We start from the raw sequence: 17,354 nt of genomic DNA, 5'->3' as shown, positions 1-17,354 counted from the left end.
CGGCCGGCATTTTAGGAAAGTTTCCCCCGCGTCGGTCCCCACCAAGTCGCCAAAAAATAAAGTTGCCATCCCCTCGCGTGCTCACGTCTCCCGCGAAAAAAGGGAAAAAGAAACATACCCCCCTCTCCCCCACCCCCCTCACGCATACCTGGCCATACCTCGGGCCGGGCCGGGCTTCGGGCCGGGCCTAGCCAAGCCCGACGAAAAAAAACCAGGCCCGAGCCCGGCCCGGCCCGGCCATCGGGCCTGTTTTCTGGGCCCGAGCCCGGCCCAAACACGTGAAAGCCCGTCGGGCTCCGGGCCGGCCCGGCCCGACCTTCAGAGAAATGCAAAAATGACGGGGCCAGGCCAGGCCCGGCCCGGGGGCAGCGTCGGGCCGGGCCGGGTCGGGCTTTTTCGGGCCGGGCTTCCCATGGCCAGGTATACCCTCACGTGATCTCCCACTACCCCGTCGCCCCAAATAACTCACGGCAACTCTCTTCTTCCCCCAGCCGCCACCGCACGCATGTCCTAGCAGCGGGGAGCTCCCTCTCCCCGCATCAAAGAACACAGTAAAGTTGAAAAGATCGTGAAGAACACAAGCTCGTCTGCAACTCTTTGTGTTGACCAGGCAATAATCTGAAGAAAACATGGGCAAAAAAGTTGCCAGAATTGGGCAAATTCCCCCCAGGGGAAGAACAACAAAAGGTAATAACAGGACTGTTCCAGAAATTTTGATCATGAGATTCTTCTTACTTCTACTATAACTAGTCGAACTCCCCAGATGTACCTCCTGTACCCCAGTGTTGCAGATTTGCCTCATGTACCCCAGTGTTGCAAAGCCTGATTTGAATCTTGCCCCAAATTTGATCCCCTGTTCCTGTACAACCATGGTGCTAGATAGAGTTGCTGGCTCTTTCTTGCCTATTGTCTTACACCTTGCTTCTGCAAAAAACAAAGAAGAGAGACTAATTATTTGCAGAATCTTGACTGGTTGTTGTATGAGAAATTGTTACTAATATGGGGATAATAAAAATGGACAATGAACTATTGTAGTTGCATACAAAAGGTCTAGTTTCTTACAAAACAGGGCAAAAAACTGGCAAATATCAGTATGGTAGAAGTAAGAACAAAAAAGTCCAGTCCCTCACAAAAATCAAAAAAGTGATTCAGCTAAAAAAAGAGGTAAAAGTATAGTTGCTTACAAAAACATGAAAATAAGGCTGGTATGTGAACCTAGCAGTGATTGTGAAAAGATGCACCCCTGCTGATTTAGTTTTCTTACATGACCACAAAAAGAGAGGGAAAAAAGGCTACTGTCTCATTCACATTATGTCGCTTATGTATTAATTCCTTCCTCTATTTTGTGTTCTAAAATGTGCAGATGGCCGGCCTTGATCTCAATGAGCTCCCCGAGGACTTTGTTGACCGTGATGGTCATGCCTGTGTTCCCCTAGGCGACTTGGTTGCCGGGTGGGGCGACCTAGCATGCCCCGATGGGTGAGTTGGTTTCGTGGAACCGGCGACTTTAGGGGTCGTGCCCGTGTTCCCGTAGGCGACTTGGTTGCCGGGGTGGGGCGACCTAGCACGCCCCGATGGGCGAGTTGGTTTCGTGGAACCGGCGACTTTGGGGGTCATGCCCGTATCCCCCCTAGGCGACTTGGTTGCCGGGTGGGGCGACCTAGCATGCCCTGATGGGTGAGTTGGTTTCGTGGAACCGGTGACTTTGGGGGTCGTGCCCGTATCCCCCCTAGGTGACTTGGTTGCCGGGGTGGGGCGACCTAGCACGCCCCGATGGGCGAGTTGGATTCGTGGAACCGGCGACTTTGGGGGTCGTGCCCGTATTCCCCCTAGGCGACTTGGTTACCGGTGTGAGGCGAGGTAGCACGCCCGGTGGGCGAGTTGGTTTCGTGGAACCGGCGACTTTGGGGGTCGTGTCGTGTTCCGCCTAGGCGACTTGAACGCCGGTTTAGCCGACCTAGCACGCCCCGATGGGCGAGTTGGTTTCGTGGAACCGGCGACTTTAGGGGTCATGCCCGTGTTCCCGTAGGCGACTTGGTTGCCGGGGTAGGGCAACCTAGTACGCCCCGATGGGCGAGTTGGTTTCATGGAACCGGCAATTTTGGGGGTCGTGTCCGTGTTCCCCTAGGCCACTTGAACGCCGGTTCAGCCGAGCTAGCACGCCCCGATGAGCGAGTTGGTTTCGTGGAACCGGCTACTTTTGGGGTCGTGCTCGTATTCCCCTAGGCGACTTGGTTGCCGGTGTGAGGCGAGGTAGCACGCCCCGACGCGAGTTGGTTTCGTGGAACCACTGACTTTGGGGGTCGTGCCCGTGTTCCCCTAGGCGACTTGGTTGCCGGGGTGGGGCGACCTAGCACGCCCCGATGTGGCGAGTTGGTTTCGTGGAACCGGCGACTTTGGGGGTCGTGCCCATGTTCCCCTAGGCGACTTGGTTGCCAGGGTGAGGCGAGGTAGGACGCCCCGACGGGCGAGTTGGTTTCGTGGAACCGGCGACTTTGTGGGTCGTGCCCGTATTCCCCCTAGGCGACTTGAACGCCGGTTTAGCCGAGCTAGTACGCCCCGATGGGCGAGTTGGTTGTGTGGAACCGGCGACTTTAGGGGTCGTGCCCGTGTTCCCCTAGGCGACTTCGTTGCCAGGGTGGGGCGACCTAGCACGCCCCGATGGGCGAGTTGGTTTCGTGGAACCGGCGACTTTGGGGGTCGTGCCCGTGTTCCCCTAGGCAACTTGGTTGCCAGGGTGGGGCGACCTAGCATGCCCCGATGTGGCGAGTTGGTTTCGTGGAACCGGCGACTTTGGGGGTCGTGCCCGTATTCCCCCTAGGCGACTTGGTTGCTGGTGTGAGGCGAGGTAACACGCCCCGACGGGCGAGTTGGTTTCGTGGAACCGGCGACTTTGATGGGTCGTGTCGTGTTCCGCCTAGGCGACTTGGTTGCTGGTGTGAGGCGAGGTAGCACGCCCCGACGGGCGGGTTGGTTTCGTGGAACCGGCGACTTTGGGGGTCATGCCCGTGTTCCCCTAGGCGACATGGTTGCCGGTGTTGAGGCGAGGTAGCACGCCCCGATGGGCAATTTGTTTGCGTGGAACTGACGACTTGGTTGTTCGTGCCGTGTTCCCCTATGCGACTTGGTCGCCGATGTGAGGCAAGCTAGGACGCCCCGACGGGCGTGTTGGTTGCGTGGAAACGGCGACTTTGCAGGTCGTGTCGTGTTTCCCTAGGCGACTTGATCATCGGTGTGAGGCGAGCTAGCACGCCCCGATGGGTGAGTTGGTTGCATGGAAACGACGACTTTGTGGGGGTCATCCTGTGTCCCCCCCCCCCTCCCCCCCCCCCCCCCCCCCCCCCCCCCCCGCCTAGGCGACTTGAGCGCCGGTTTTGGTGAGCTAGCACGCCCAAAATGGGCGAGTTGGTTTGGTGGAACCAGCGACTTTGGGGGGTCGTCCCGTGTTTCCCTAGGCGACTTGAACGCCAGGTGGGGCGAGCTAGCACGCCCGGATGGGCAAGTTTTGGGTGTTGTCTGTCGTTTTTAGGCGGCTTGAAAAAAGACGGGTGAGGTGACCTAATATATATGGATGCCGACTTTTTCTCTGGATGGACAAAATGCAACCAAGTGTGCCATGGTTAGCGCGATTGGGTGGGCGATAAGACTGACTTTTAGTGTTGTTGGTTCTACTGGTTGTGTGTGTGTGCGCCTAAAAGAAATATGAGACAAAAAATGATCACGATCCCTTACTGATAGAGAAAAAAATGAGACACATAGGGGTGTGAGGGAGACTGCTTGTTGGTACTATTTCCTTCCTGAACCTGCTTCCTCCTAGGGCGCGTACGACCTTGTAAAACCCCAGTGTTGTTCCCAGCCATGACGCTTGTTCTTACTGCTCCCTGTTAAGAAAAAACTGAATAAATTACCTACATGTGGGGGGTATTGATTGATTCTCTGCCTAAGACACTGGGAGGAAAACTGTGGTCTGTACCTCGCTATCATATTGATTTGGAGAGTGCTCCATCTTAAACCACTAAAAAACTTGCCTGCAAAAAAATGAGAGGAAAAAAGGTCACTGATAAAGTTGTAAAAAGAATAGAAAATAAATAAAAAGCTTGCTCCTCAAATACTGCCTAGGGAAACTACTGCTACAAAAGTTTGTAAAAGAGCTTGCCCTCAAAAAGTGCTGATGCTGCTAAAGTCAGAAGAAATCATAATGTTACAGTATATTGACTGCTTCCTATATCAGGCATATTATAATGCCTGCCACAACCCCCCATGTTATGCTCTATATAGCCAACTGTATGAAGAAATCATAATAGAAAACGTGGGTTGGTATAAAAATTGCCTGTGAAAATATAAATTGCTTACAAAATTTTAAAAATGGAAAAACATGCAGTACTCCCTATAATTATAAATTGAAATGCCTACAAAATCAGAAATGCATAGTGCAAAAATTTACTGAACCCCTTCCGTGCTCACATAAAAAAACTTGCCTGCTCTCATCTTGTAAAACTTGCCTACAAAACCCACTGTAAAACTAAAAAAATAATTTACTGAAGCAGCTTTGGGAGAAACTACTGCTGTTTGAGAAACTACAAATAATCAAACATTTTGCCCTCCCTGAGCTGTTGGAGAAACTACTGCTGCTGGAGAAACTACTGATACAAGTACTGCAAAAAAGCTTTGTATGCTGCAGTAACTATTTTTCAGTAGCGTCTTCTGAAAAAAGAGAAAGGAAAATGTATCTAGCAAAGAAAACTGAACTTTGTGGGGACTAAGCTTCATACTACAGTCAGATTAGTCTGTAAAAATATATACGCGAGAATGATTAGTGACCCAGCAGGATTTTTGTGCAACAAGTAGTGATTATTAGTACCAAAAAAATATCTACCTGAGATTTAGAAAAATTAAAGGGCTACCTGCAGCTTCATCAGTTTGATGTTTTCCTCTAGGGGTACAAACTTGTTAGTTTTCCTTTGAGAAGTTCTCTGTGTATAATCAATCACATTGTTTCCTTTGAATGTACAGCCACACTGATGTGTACAATAAAAATTACTGATATACTTTCATGGTTTCATTTTCAGTATGAACGGCGAAGTACTTGCTTGAGAAAATGTAGGCATCATTGGCAGTAATCAGTATCGGTACAAAAAGGATAACCAGATAACAGATCAAAAATGTCGTCATAAAAATGCACGGAAAACATTCCCTATCAACTCTCGCATGTACAAGTTTCTTCAGTTTCAAAAAAAGTAATGCAGTTGCCGACGAAAATCATGCAAGGCGATAGGCAAAATCAAAAGAAACTTCGTGAATGCCTGCTGGCTGCAACGGAGATGGACATCACTGGCGAAACAACCGGATTAGATTCCCTTCCGTGTTCCTGCAAGTGTGTTTCAGGCAATCAAACGAGACCTCTGCTACAGCGGCTCGCTGTTCAAATCAATGTCGAAAACAAAATCTCCGTTGCAGGACTAAAATGCTGGAGATGGACATCTGAGCCTTCCCTTGCCTGATTCTCTGCCTCCCTCGAGTGGGCAGGTGGCGGCATGAAACCCAAATATTGTCAAAACTAGCCTAAATCTAGAGGAAACAAAATGCTAAAAGTGTCCTCTATGCATGTGAAAGCAAACTTGCCTGCTCAAAAAATGTCTGTGCTATATACAAAACTTGCCTACTGCTTGTACCCCAGGACTAGAAAAAGATGTTGCTCATGAACACAAATGCTGAACACAGATGTTACAGTGTTTTCACTGCTGGAAAAACATGCTGACCACAAACCCCTACTTCTGTTCCCAAACTAGACACAAATGCTGAAAAATACCTTATACTACAGTATTGCCTACTGAAACACAGATATATTGCCTACAGAGCTTACAGAAAATGCATATTGAACCACAGGCGCTGCCGAGAAGTTGCCTACTGAAAACAGGTTGAGCGCCTCTCCTTCCTCATCTCACCCGCGCTCGTTGAATTAGACTCGTCGCCGGCTCTCTCGACTCTCGCCGCCCGCGCTCGTTGCGAAGCTAGGGATTTCGTGCGGGATTTGCTCGTCGCCGGGAGAGGGTGTGAGGGTGGGGAACGGGGAAACGGCAGGATAGATGAGAAGGCGCGTCTCCTAAAATTTCGAAGCGACCCGACAAAAAACCACCGCCCACCTGGTCGGTCCACCAGGCCACGTGTCTGTGAGGGTCGCGCGAGATCGACGGTCGTGGTGCGGCCGCTGCATCGTGTCTGATAGCGCGCGCGCACCGGACAGCGATTGAAAAAAAAAATCTGCTGCGCCATGCAGCACGGTTGAAGGCCGAGCGCGACCAGGTCCATCAGAGCGGTCAAACGAATTTGCCCACCAACCAGCGCAGTCTCAATTTTGACCACACAGGAGCGCCGAGAGGGTGCATCTATCTCATGGCAAATCCACGTCGCCGGCTCCCACTCCCGCCTACCCTGTTTCCCAGGCCGGCACACGGGTTCCGCCCAAAACCATCAACTTTTGCCGCATCGCCTCGTGCCTTCGCCTTCCCCGCTCACACATACGATACGACGACCCACCTACCATTGTCAAACCCACGGCCGGCGCTATATAAGCATGCCATGGAACATGGCACGTTCACAGCAACCAACAGCATAGCATCAGCACCAGTTCAAACACACATACATTGCACGCCAAGCTAGCACTCGCGCACAGCACAGCATGGCTGTCTCCGCGCGCAGCGCGGCCTTCGCCACGGCAGCCTCCTTGGCCGTGTACTGGCTCCTTACATCGTTCCTCCACGCACCGCACCCCGCGCTGCTGCCGGCAGCGGCCGCCCTCGTCGCCGTCGCCATCGCAGCGGGAGCGGGTCGGAAGCGTGGCGGCGCCGGCGCCCCTCCCGGCCCCGCGGCCGTGCCGGTGTTCGGCAACTGGCTGCAGGTGGGCAACGACCTCAACCACCGCTTCCTAGCGCGGCTGTCGGCGCGGTACGGCCCCGTGTTCCGGCTGCGGCTGGGCGTGCGTAACCTGGTGGTGGTGTCAGACCCTCAGCTGGCCACGGAGGTGCTCCACACGCAGGGCGTGGAGTTCGGCTCCCGCCCGCGGAACGTCGTGTTCGACATCTTCACGGCCAACGGCGCCGACATGGTCTTCACCGAGTACGGCGACCACTGGCGCCGCATGCGCCGCGTCATGACGCTGCCCTTCTTCACGGCGCGGGTCGTGCAGCAGTACCGCTCCATGTGGGAGGCCGAGATGGACGACGTGGTGTCCGACCTGCGCGGCGACTCCGCCGCCCGCGGGGCCGGCGTCGTGGTGCGCCGCCGGCTGCAGCTCATGCTCTACAACATCATGTACCGCATGATGTTCGACGCCCGGTTCGAGTCCGTGGACGACCCAATGTTCGTGGAGGCCACCAAGTTCAACTCGGAGCGCAGCCGCCTGGCGCAGAGCTTCGACTACAACTACGGCGACTTCATCCCCATCCTCAGGCCCTTCCTGCGTGGCTACCTCAACAAGTGCAGGGACCTGCAGACCAGGAGGCTGGCCTTCTTCAACGCCAACTACGTCGAGAAGAGAAGGAAGGTGATGGACACACCAGGAGACAAAAACAAGCTCCGATGCGCGATCGACCACATCCTCGCAGCAGAGAAGAGCGGCGAGATCACGCCGGAGAACGTGATCTACATCGTGGAGAACATCAACGTTGCCGCCATCGAGACGACGCTATGGTCCATCGAATGGGCGCTCGCCGAGGTGGTGAACCACCCGGAAGTGCAGCGCAAGGTCCGCGGCGAGATCAGGGACGTGCTCGGCGACGACGAGCCCATCACCGAGTCCAATATCAGCAAGCTGCCGTACCTGCAGGCCGTGATCAAGGAGACGCTGCGGCTGCACTCCCCGATCCCGCTCCTCGTCCCCCACATGAACCTGGAGGAGGCCAGCCTCGGCGGCTACACCATTCCCAAGGGCTCCAAGGTGGTGGTCAACGCCTGGTGGCTGGCCAACAACCCGGAGCTATGGGAGAAGCCGGAGGAATTCAGGCCGGAGAGGTTCTTGGGCGAGGAGAGCAACGTGGACACCACGGTCGGCGGCGGCAAGGTGGACTTCCGGTTCCTCCCGTTCGGCGTGGGCCGGCGAAGCTGCCCCGGCATCATCCTGGCGCTGCCCATCCTGGCGCTCATCGTGGGGAAGCTGGTGAGGAGCTTCGAGATGGTGCCCCCGCCAGGCGTGGACAAGCTCGACGTGAGCGAGAAAGGCGGGCAGTTCAGCCTGCACATCGCCAACCATTCCGTCGTCGCCTTCCACCCCATCGTCTCACCATGACCAATTACTTCAACCGAAAAGCCTACACGGCTACACGGCTACACGCACAATTACTCTTCTCGGGTTACAAATATGTCTAGAACTCAGTCGAGAAGTCTAAGTCGACTGATGTCAGCGTTCTGCAGATGCTCCGTTTGATTTCCTTGTTGTTCCTTCGTTTCCCTTTGGGCTTGTTTAACGTGTACAGGGCTTTCTTTTTGTCTTTTTTTTCTTGTCTTGTTTGTTGGGCTTTTTTTTCTTGCTTGTACGTGGGCAGCCTCCTATTGTTTTTTGTTCTCTTTCTTTTAGATTGTTTTTTTTGTTTGTATTTGGGCTGTCAAATATATGGGTGTCTGTGTCAGCTCTCCTAGTCGATTTGCACTGTAGTGTGTCTCAAACATACAAAAAGTGTAGTTGTTCTAAAAAAAATGTAGCGTGTTTGTATTTCTTTGAGCACATATTTTTGCCACAAAAAAGAAGAAAAACAAATTAAGAAAAAATGTGTGGTCCACGTGTGCACAAAATCGAGTGGCATTATTCTTTAGATAAATATCCAAAACATGACTAATTTAGAAAAAACACAATAACACAAATCCAAAATGTAAAAATAAATAGAAATAAAAACAGAAACTACAAAATCAAAAATGAAAAATTGAAAATAAATTCACATACTGGAGTCTGGAGGGGCGCCCGCGTCGCCGAGCATCTTGTCACCGGCGAATTCCGCCGCGGAAAGCTTCGATGTGCCCACCCCCATGATGCGGCTTCCTTCCTCGCCCGTTCTCTCTCTCTCCCCGCTTGTCTCTCAGTTCAAACAGTACCGTTGGGGTGGCCTCTAGAAAGATGTTGAGCCTAGGTCCACATTCCAGAGACTTCAAACAGAAAAAAGAGCAGCACACCGTCTATAGATACTCCATTCCACCACAGCAAACATTTATGTGTCCCTAGATCTACACAAAAGTAACTATTTCAGCTTTAATATGCTCTTTTTTCCGCAAAAACAAATTAATTTTTTGTTCTGGTTCCTTGGGAAAAAAATATTTTCAATGCAAAAAAAATTGTATATGATTTTTTAAAAATAACAAAAAGACCAAAATATCTTGAAAAATGCCACTCCCCGCTGTGAGAAAATAAAAAAGCTAGTTGTAAGATCAGTTGCGTGGCTATAGTTGGACATGCTTCTCTCTTGCCGCCGCCCTCTTCGACAAAACAAAGGCGCTTACAAAATGCAACCATGTTAGAAGACATGCAGTTGCATGCCTATTCTGCGACATGCAACTGGCCCCTCACCTCATCCGACAAAAAAACAAAAAGGTCGTGTTGCAACCAAGTTAGAAGACACGTAGTTGCGGCCATATTGGAAGACATGCAGTTGCATGACTACATTTAGGCATGCAAGTGCCCCCCTGTCACTTGTCGTCGCCCCCTTCGACAAAACAATGGAAGCCGCTTACAGTTGCAACCAAGTTAGAAGACATGCAGTTGCGTGCCTAGCGCGGGACATGCAACTGGCCCATCTCCTCATCCGACAAAAAAATAAAAAAAATGTCGAGTTGCAACCATGTTGGAAGACATGCGACTGGCCCCACTCCTTGCCCGACAGAAGAAAAAGTCGAGTTGCGACCAAAGTTAGAAGACATGCAATTGCATGACTACATTTGAGCATGCAAGTGCTCCCTCCCCCCTCTCTCTTGATGCCGCCCCTCTGACAAACAAAGGCCCCAATTGCAACCAAGTTAGAAGATATGCAGTTGTGTGCCTAGCGTGGGACATGCAAACTACTCCCTCTTGTCGTCCGACAAAAAACAAGACAGGTTGCAACCAAGTTTGAAGACATGCAGCTGCGAACATGTTGGAAGACATGCAATTGCATGACTACAATTGCCCCCCCCCCCCCCCCCGCCCACTCTCTTTCCGCCGCCACCTCCGACAAAACAAAGGCGCTTACAAAAATGCAACCAGGTTAGAAAAGACATGTACTTGTGTGCCTATTCTGCGACATGCAACTGGCCCCTCACCTCATACGACAAACAGAAAAGGTCGAGTCGCAGCCAAATTATAAGACATGCAGTTGCGACCATGCTCGAAGACATGCAGTTGTGTGCCAGGTGTCGACCATGTAACTGGGCCTCTCTCTTTCTCTCTCAAAAAATAAAGGTCCCTAGTTGCGGCCAAGTTAGAAGACATGCAATTGCATGTCTAGTGTGGGACATGCAAGTGGCGCCTCTCCCCGTACAACAAGAAATGGAAGTCAAGTTGCAACCAAGTTATAAGACATGCAGTTGCGACCAAGGTAGAAGACATGCAGTTGCATGCCTAGCATGGGACATGCAATTGGGCCCCATATCTCCCGACGCCTAGTATCGGACATGCAACTGCCATACCTCTCCCGCCGTCCTCCGACAAAAACACAAGATCAATTGCAGCGAGGAGGGAGGCATGAAGTTGTAGATGGGGTGACACTTGTAGCTGCAAAGCCTAGTGTCGGACATGCAACTGTACCCCTCTTGCATAACCCACTTACAAAATAGAAAACAAAGGTCAGTTTGGATCGGGGTGTGTGGGCATGCAGTTGCGTGCCTAATGACAGACATGCAACTGCCTCCCTGAACAAAACAACAGAGAGTTGCGGCAGGAGTGACACTTGCAGTTACGTGTCTAGTGGCAAACATGCAACTTCTCCATTCTCGATAAAACATCACAAAGTTGCAGTCGCATTAAACACATGCAATTGCACTCGGGGACGACACTTGTAGTTGCATGCCTATTGATAGACATGCAGCTATCCCCCTCTCCCGACAAACAAATCGTTGAGTTGCCGTTGCATCGAAGACATGCAGTTGTAGTCGGGGACGACCCTTGCAGTTGCGTGCCTATTGACAAACATGCAACTGCCCCCTCTCCAGACGAAGAAAGGAAAAAAAAGAGTAATATACGCAAAGGCCACTCCTTCACCAATTGCTTGTGTAGTAAGACGTGTTTAGTTGTGCATGGATTAACGGACATGCATACTGTAAAGTTTTCCTTCGAGGCTAAAGAATAACGAATTAATAAAAAAACATAGTTACACGCGGATATGATGTGTGCAGTCGCATGTGGATAGATGTACATGTAGCTAATAGTATGGTTACAAAATTGACGACAATAAATGTGAACAATTAAGAATTAATAAAAGCCAAAAAGTAAAAATGAAAAAAGCACACGAACATATTTCAAAGAAGGAATTATGAGAGAAAAAGAGAACAAGAAAAGAATGAGAAGAATGAAAATAGCTAATAATTTTAAAAGAACAAACAAAAACAAACAAAATCAAAAGGAAAACTAACCTGCAAATCCAAAATGAATTGGCTCAATCCATTTTGAAAAAAATATTACACAATGTTGCGACCGGAAAAAGGAAATGCAACACAAATTTGCACGAATCTTGGCGCATAGATTAAATAGTTTATCACATTACCAAATATTATAGTATGAGCAAACCTTGACCTACTGGACGGTGACCTCTTCCTGGCCACCGCCGCCATCGTCGTCGTAGTCCTGCTAGCGGTGGAAGGGCACGTGGGGGGGGGGGGGGCACCGCCCCACATCGTGGAGGAAAATAAAAATGTTTATTGATTTAGACATGAAGATATAGGGGAAGATAGGACACACACGTTGATCTACTAAAAAAACAAGACAACACAGTTTGCACTTTGCATGGTCTATTTCCATCCACAACCCAACAGACAAAAAAAAGAAACAGGCCGGCCGGCGCGTCATCCTAGCAGGCCGATTATACGTGACAAGGAACTAGCATAAAAGAAAAATCAATCGAGGGATCGACTGAGACTTCGTAAGAAATTAGTCGACTGAGTTTTAGTCGTTCCGTACAAATATATTACAGGAAAGTATGTCAGTTGATTCAAGGGGTTTACTTTTTTTGTTGTTGAAAAGGAGAGGATCACCCCTGTGCATAAGGGGTTTACATAATGCTTTTTCAGCTTTAAGAAATGGGTTTACATAATGCTTTTCAGCTTCAAGAAATGTATGTATTCTGCAAATTGAAATGTTATTGTCATTCATTCACCCCTCTAAAGTTCAAGGCAAATGAACACATTTTTGTTCGTCGTCTCTGGGCTATATATCCTCGTGGAACTCAGGTCATTGAATCAAATTAACCTTAACGAAATAACTAGTGGTTTCTCTTCTTTTAGCCACCCTTTTTCTCATTAACAAATGTGGCGTATGGTGCCCTGCTCAGTTCGTTGTTAGCGTCCTTATGAAAATAGAAACCGGGGTACATGCCTAAGTTTACTTTGGTCGGCACATCATATTATATAACTTGGTTTGCATATTTTAACGATGAACCCTCTCAAATGAGCTTTGGGTTTTCAAGTAAATTAGAAGCACCCTCAGTAGTTCATACGAGAGCTTTACCCAAAAAGCATACAAGAGCTTTCACTGATTCATAGCTCGATGTGCAGCTTAACTACATGGTAAACTCTAATCCTTGGAAGCAGCGATATGGCTCGTACTTCTATATAGTAGCATTATCTGGACGGTCCAATGGGCTGATCGGTTGGTTTGGTAGCATTGAATGAGGCAGGTTGTGAGCTATGGAAAAAGAGGTATTCCCACAAGCGTCATGTCAGAGGACGTAGGAAGACGGCTACACGTACAGATAGCTGTATAGCTGACAGCAGTCAAGCCCGCGCGCAGGTGACAGACTAGACGGACTAGGACCGCCGGTCCAGGATCCTGGCTGTAGTTGGACCATAGTCTAGAATTTTTTGCTCCGTCTCATGGAGAACAAACCACTGTCTGTCGTCTTCAATCAAATAGTTGGAGCGGTGAGGGGGGAAGAGCATTGTGGCAGTACGAAATCCTTCCTCGGCCTTGTTTATAATTTTCACCGGGCATATCCGATTTTTGGACACTTGATGCATCCCTTTTCTTGCTGCGTTAGCTTAACAGTTCGCTTCTTTCCATTGCTTCAACGCTTGTTACAAGCAATAGTCAAGAGTTACTAAAGTAGTTTGTCCTATTCCCGGTAAAGGAATAGCGGAACGGGTATCTTTAGCAAACAATTTTGATTGGTTGAATCGTATTGAGTTCCGGTCTCTTATAGGGTCTTTCTTTGTCCTACTTATAGTATATTTCCTTCAGCCTATCGAAACTCGTGTTTTTATTAACCAACAACACATGCACTTTGTTAGAACTAAAGAAAAGGGGTCAGGGAGGAAAAATGGAGTTGTAGAGCGAGGCAGCACAAATGGATGGCAGCACCACTGGCGATTTCTGGGCGAGGCCTTGCTTCCTTGACCCTTTTCACGGCGGTTGTGACAACGGTTAGTCAACTCCAGTGGTGTTTCGTCTGATGCATGTGCAGGTTGCTGATCTTCTCGGACGGGGGTGCCTCGCCGGCCTCGGATATGAAGGAGAGAAGCGAGGTGCGTAGTAGAGTACACGCCGATTGGGATGAATCGTCCGAGGGAGGTGACCAAATATAGGACCAGGATACATAGCCCCATCACTGAAACAGAAACCATCAAATTCGTTGCGGCCACAAGGAGCATTATCCTTGACAGTTCTCCGTTGGACGACACTCGAGCACCGGGATTTTGCTGCAATCCGTGAGAATATTTGTAAAGAGAAGAATTGATGAGGCAACCCGGATCCTCTCTTGGCTTGTCAAGCTGAGATCCAGACAAAGATGGTGACGGAGGCGCAAAACTGCGGCCAGCTGCGACAGACTCCAGTATAGCGGGACATGTGTCCTATCATTCGAAGAAGGGACATTGACCAGATTACAATCACGAGAAGAAAAACAAGTAAACGAATTGTGACTACATCAATTGTACCAACGGAAAAGGAAAGATCTGGTTCAAGATCTTACCCTCCACAAGATGCACTTGTAGGGCGGCCTTAATTTTTGCCACCGGTGGATATGTCTCCAAGACATAACGACCGCAGCGAGGATATGGGATTATTGGGAGCATATCCGTGTTCACTGCTATGGGAGACGAAGAACAAGATGTCGCCATTGCTGTACTTCGATGAATTGGAAACAGTGCGGGGTGCAGGAAATGGCTGCTAGGGGGTGTGTCAAAAGGACGATGTAATAAATTGGATTGGATGGAGTACGACTCACGTCCACCACACACATCCAGGAAACAAGAACCCGGTCCAAGAAGATGAGCAAACGTCGGGATCGTAGAAGACCATGGTCGGCTCCAGCAATAATGGCTACCTGACAAGGCGCAGCGGCACTGTTCGATAATGCTGTTTCCTGCCATAATACTCAAGCATATACAATAGTGTGCGCTGATCCCTATATGCACCAACGAGTTAGATAATAGGATCATATAATAGTATGACCCATAATGAATTTCCGCTACTCCTTGCATTACTATCGATTATGAAGTCTTCCTCTTGGCCTAATGATTAAATACAAAAGTGTAGCGCTTTCTATTTTTGACTTCTTATAACTCCTCATTATGTTCTCCTGGCAATGATTAGGGCATGTGATCTAAAATTATGTTGAGATTCTTCATAACATGTTGATTGGTTAAAATAGCACAAACATGAAACAAGTGATTGTATTCCGTCCTGTATCTCGGGTTAACCTAGAAGTGATTTCCATCTTTACATACTACCTATAGAAGATTATCATTTTGTTGCCCATAAATATTGACATTCTTCCTAAACCTTTGACATTGGTGATTTAGATTTGATGCATTTGGCTATCAAAGAATATGTGAGAACTTCTTTTATATGCATTGAGGTAGTTTAATATTTTAATATAAACCATTTTCAAACATCTTTATTATTGGTTTAGACTTACTAAATGTGTTTGCATCAGTTAATCAAGTTCATGATAGGTAGCATTTAGAGACAAAATTTATCTTTGTTATGATCTTCATGCTCGAGGATGAGCACATGATGTTGATACGTCTCCAAGGTATCTATTTTTTTGTATGTTTCATGCCTATAATCCTTGAAGTATGCATTGTCCTATAAATCAGTTCCCTTTTTTAGTTATTTTTGAATTTTAGAAAAAAAACCAAAGCTCCATGAAAATTCCAACAAAACCTGGTAGGAAATTTCACGACACCGGAGGACCAAAGTCCAACACCTAGGGTGGCCCATGGGCGTAGGCGCACTGTGTAGGCGCCCAGATGCTGCCGGCGTCTACGGCCCCTAGGGCACCCATCAGCTGCCTCTGGTGCCTTATGGTTTTATATACCCCCAAAACTCATACCCAATTTATGGTGCATTTCTTTTTGCCATCGACATTTCGCATTTCAGGGCAATATTTGTTTTCAGTCCTGATCTGGTACTCTGTCGGAGGAGGAATTCATCTTCATTACCACTAACCTCAATGTTTCATCATCAATAAACAACGATGCATTTTAGCAAACATCCGATCCCGCATTATTGACCTCACATCCTTGGAGCTTATTGATGTCAATGACAATCATCATCTTCAAGTTATTCCACGTAGGACTTGTAGATTTTTTTTCTCACAATGACCTCCTCCCACACCTCCTTGCTGATGACAATGCAATCGTCCCTGTGCGTCTTGTACGCAGTGGTGTTGACGCCCACTTCTTCGAGTCATACTCCAACAAGGCCTTCATCACTCGGGATGGTAGTGCTGGAAGCTATCTTATTAGATAATTCTATGATGGCATCGTCGATGAAAAAAGAAAAGAGCACTCATGTCAAACCGCCACGTGTGATGGACATAAAAAATATAAAATGGTAAATAACTTTACAAAACATATTATCATGTGTTTGTTGATAAGATTTGTCTTTCTCAAATGGGTCACAAATGGCACTCCGATGTAGATATTGCTTGGTGGTAGGATGTCGAGGAGGTGTCTAGCCTCATCGTCGTTGAGCCTCATTGTTTGGGCGAAGACGGTAGAATCAAATGCGCCAGCCTCGCCATTGTCGGCATAGAGAATATTCATCTTGGGCATTGGTCCTCTCATGGAAAAACATATCATTTTTCCCCCTGTTAGACCATTGTCAGTAATGAACAAGTCCCATCCTTCGCCTCCCTTGCGGCTCCTTTTTGATCATTTCTCCAGTTCAATGTTGTATGTGCCCCCAACACCCTCAAAGAGCACACTCCCTCCTATTAATTCATTAAATTGCATCCTTATGTTGCAGGTGACAATATGTGCAACAAAAGCAAAATAAAAACGCGTTAGATAAATGGTAAAAGTACTAAAAGAAAAACACAAATGGTTACAAGTGTATGAAAAAGAATAGTTTGTTACCACCGAACTTAAGAACCCCTCTACTAGATAGATAATGAACAATGGTCCACTCGAAAGGCTTCTTGTGCACCTATACATACATACCTTCCATGCCATATCCTGTTAGATAAGATTTAACCTTGGGATATTTACAAGTGCAATATAAGCATCAAGCACAACTAGCAATTTACAAGATAAATACACTATCATCGAAGAACTAAATTTGGACATGGTGAACTTTGGACAATCTGCAAGATCAACTATAGCCACAAGCACTAGCAATCAAAGCACAACTAGTATTTCACGAGATCAATACCTATCATCCAAGCACAACTACAAATTTACAAGATCAATACTACTAGCAATTTACATGATAAACATATCATCCAAGCACACCTAGTATTTTACAAGATCAATACCTATCAATTATGAATTTCCAAGATCAATACCACTAGCATTTTTTGACAAAGCTGGATTTTATTGGCTCAAAATGAAGCATCAAGGGGAGACAAGTACAATGAGCACACACCCAGTATTTTGCATAGTTAGGATGCACACAACCAATAATACCAGTAGCAAATTACAAGATGAGTACCACTGTCGTCCAAGCACAACTAGCATTTCACAAGATAAATACCTATCATCCAAGCATAACTATCAATTTAGAAGATCAATACTATCTATACATATTAATAAAGGGAGGTTATATTCTTGGTTTGATCCATCGTCATATTTTACAAAAGAAGTACATACTTTCATCTGCCATCCAATTTTTCGTCCATCCGGCTGTAGGTCAGATTGACTAGATGTATTGACTTGTCCCCTTACCGCTAACATGTTATTGC

General features: G+C 48.0%; 1 protein-coding gene and 1 long non-coding RNA gene across 2 annotated transcripts; one reads left to right on the top strand and one right to left on the bottom strand.

Moving 5' to 3' along the window:
* Positions 1 to 574: 574 nt before the first annotated feature.
* On the bottom strand, positions 575 to 6,079 carry LOC120968037 (uncharacterized). Its single transcript, XR_005762038.3, has 4 exons — positions 5,864 to 6,079; positions 3,974 to 4,028; positions 3,733 to 3,881; positions 575 to 924 (listed from the first exon to the last, which is right to left on the bottom strand). It is a non-coding gene; the product is annotated as an uncharacterized lncRNA (long non-coding RNA).
* A 526-nt stretch (positions 6,080 to 6,605) lies between these two features.
* LOC109770341 (cytochrome P450 CYP73A100) lies at positions 6,606 to 8,624 on the top strand. The gene has a single exon (XM_020329043.4). It carries the CDS (start codon positions 6,680 to 6,682, stop codon positions 8,282 to 8,284), a length of 1,605 nt encoding a protein of 534 aa, XP_020184632.1. The 5' UTR covers positions 6,606 to 6,679; the 3' UTR covers positions 8,285 to 8,624.
* Positions 8,625 to 17,354: the final 8,730 nt, after the last annotated feature.

The sequence above is a fragment of the Aegilops tauschii genome, chromosome 7 (genome assembly GCF_002575655.3).
Source record: "Aegilops tauschii subsp. strangulata cultivar AL8/78 chromosome 7, Aet v6.0, whole genome shotgun sequence".
Taxonomy (NCBI): Eukaryota; Viridiplantae; Streptophyta; class Magnoliopsida; order Poales; family Poaceae; genus Aegilops; species Aegilops tauschii.
The sequence above is the reverse complement of the archived record's forward strand: the minus strand, read 5'-3'. Positions and strand labels throughout refer to the sequence as shown.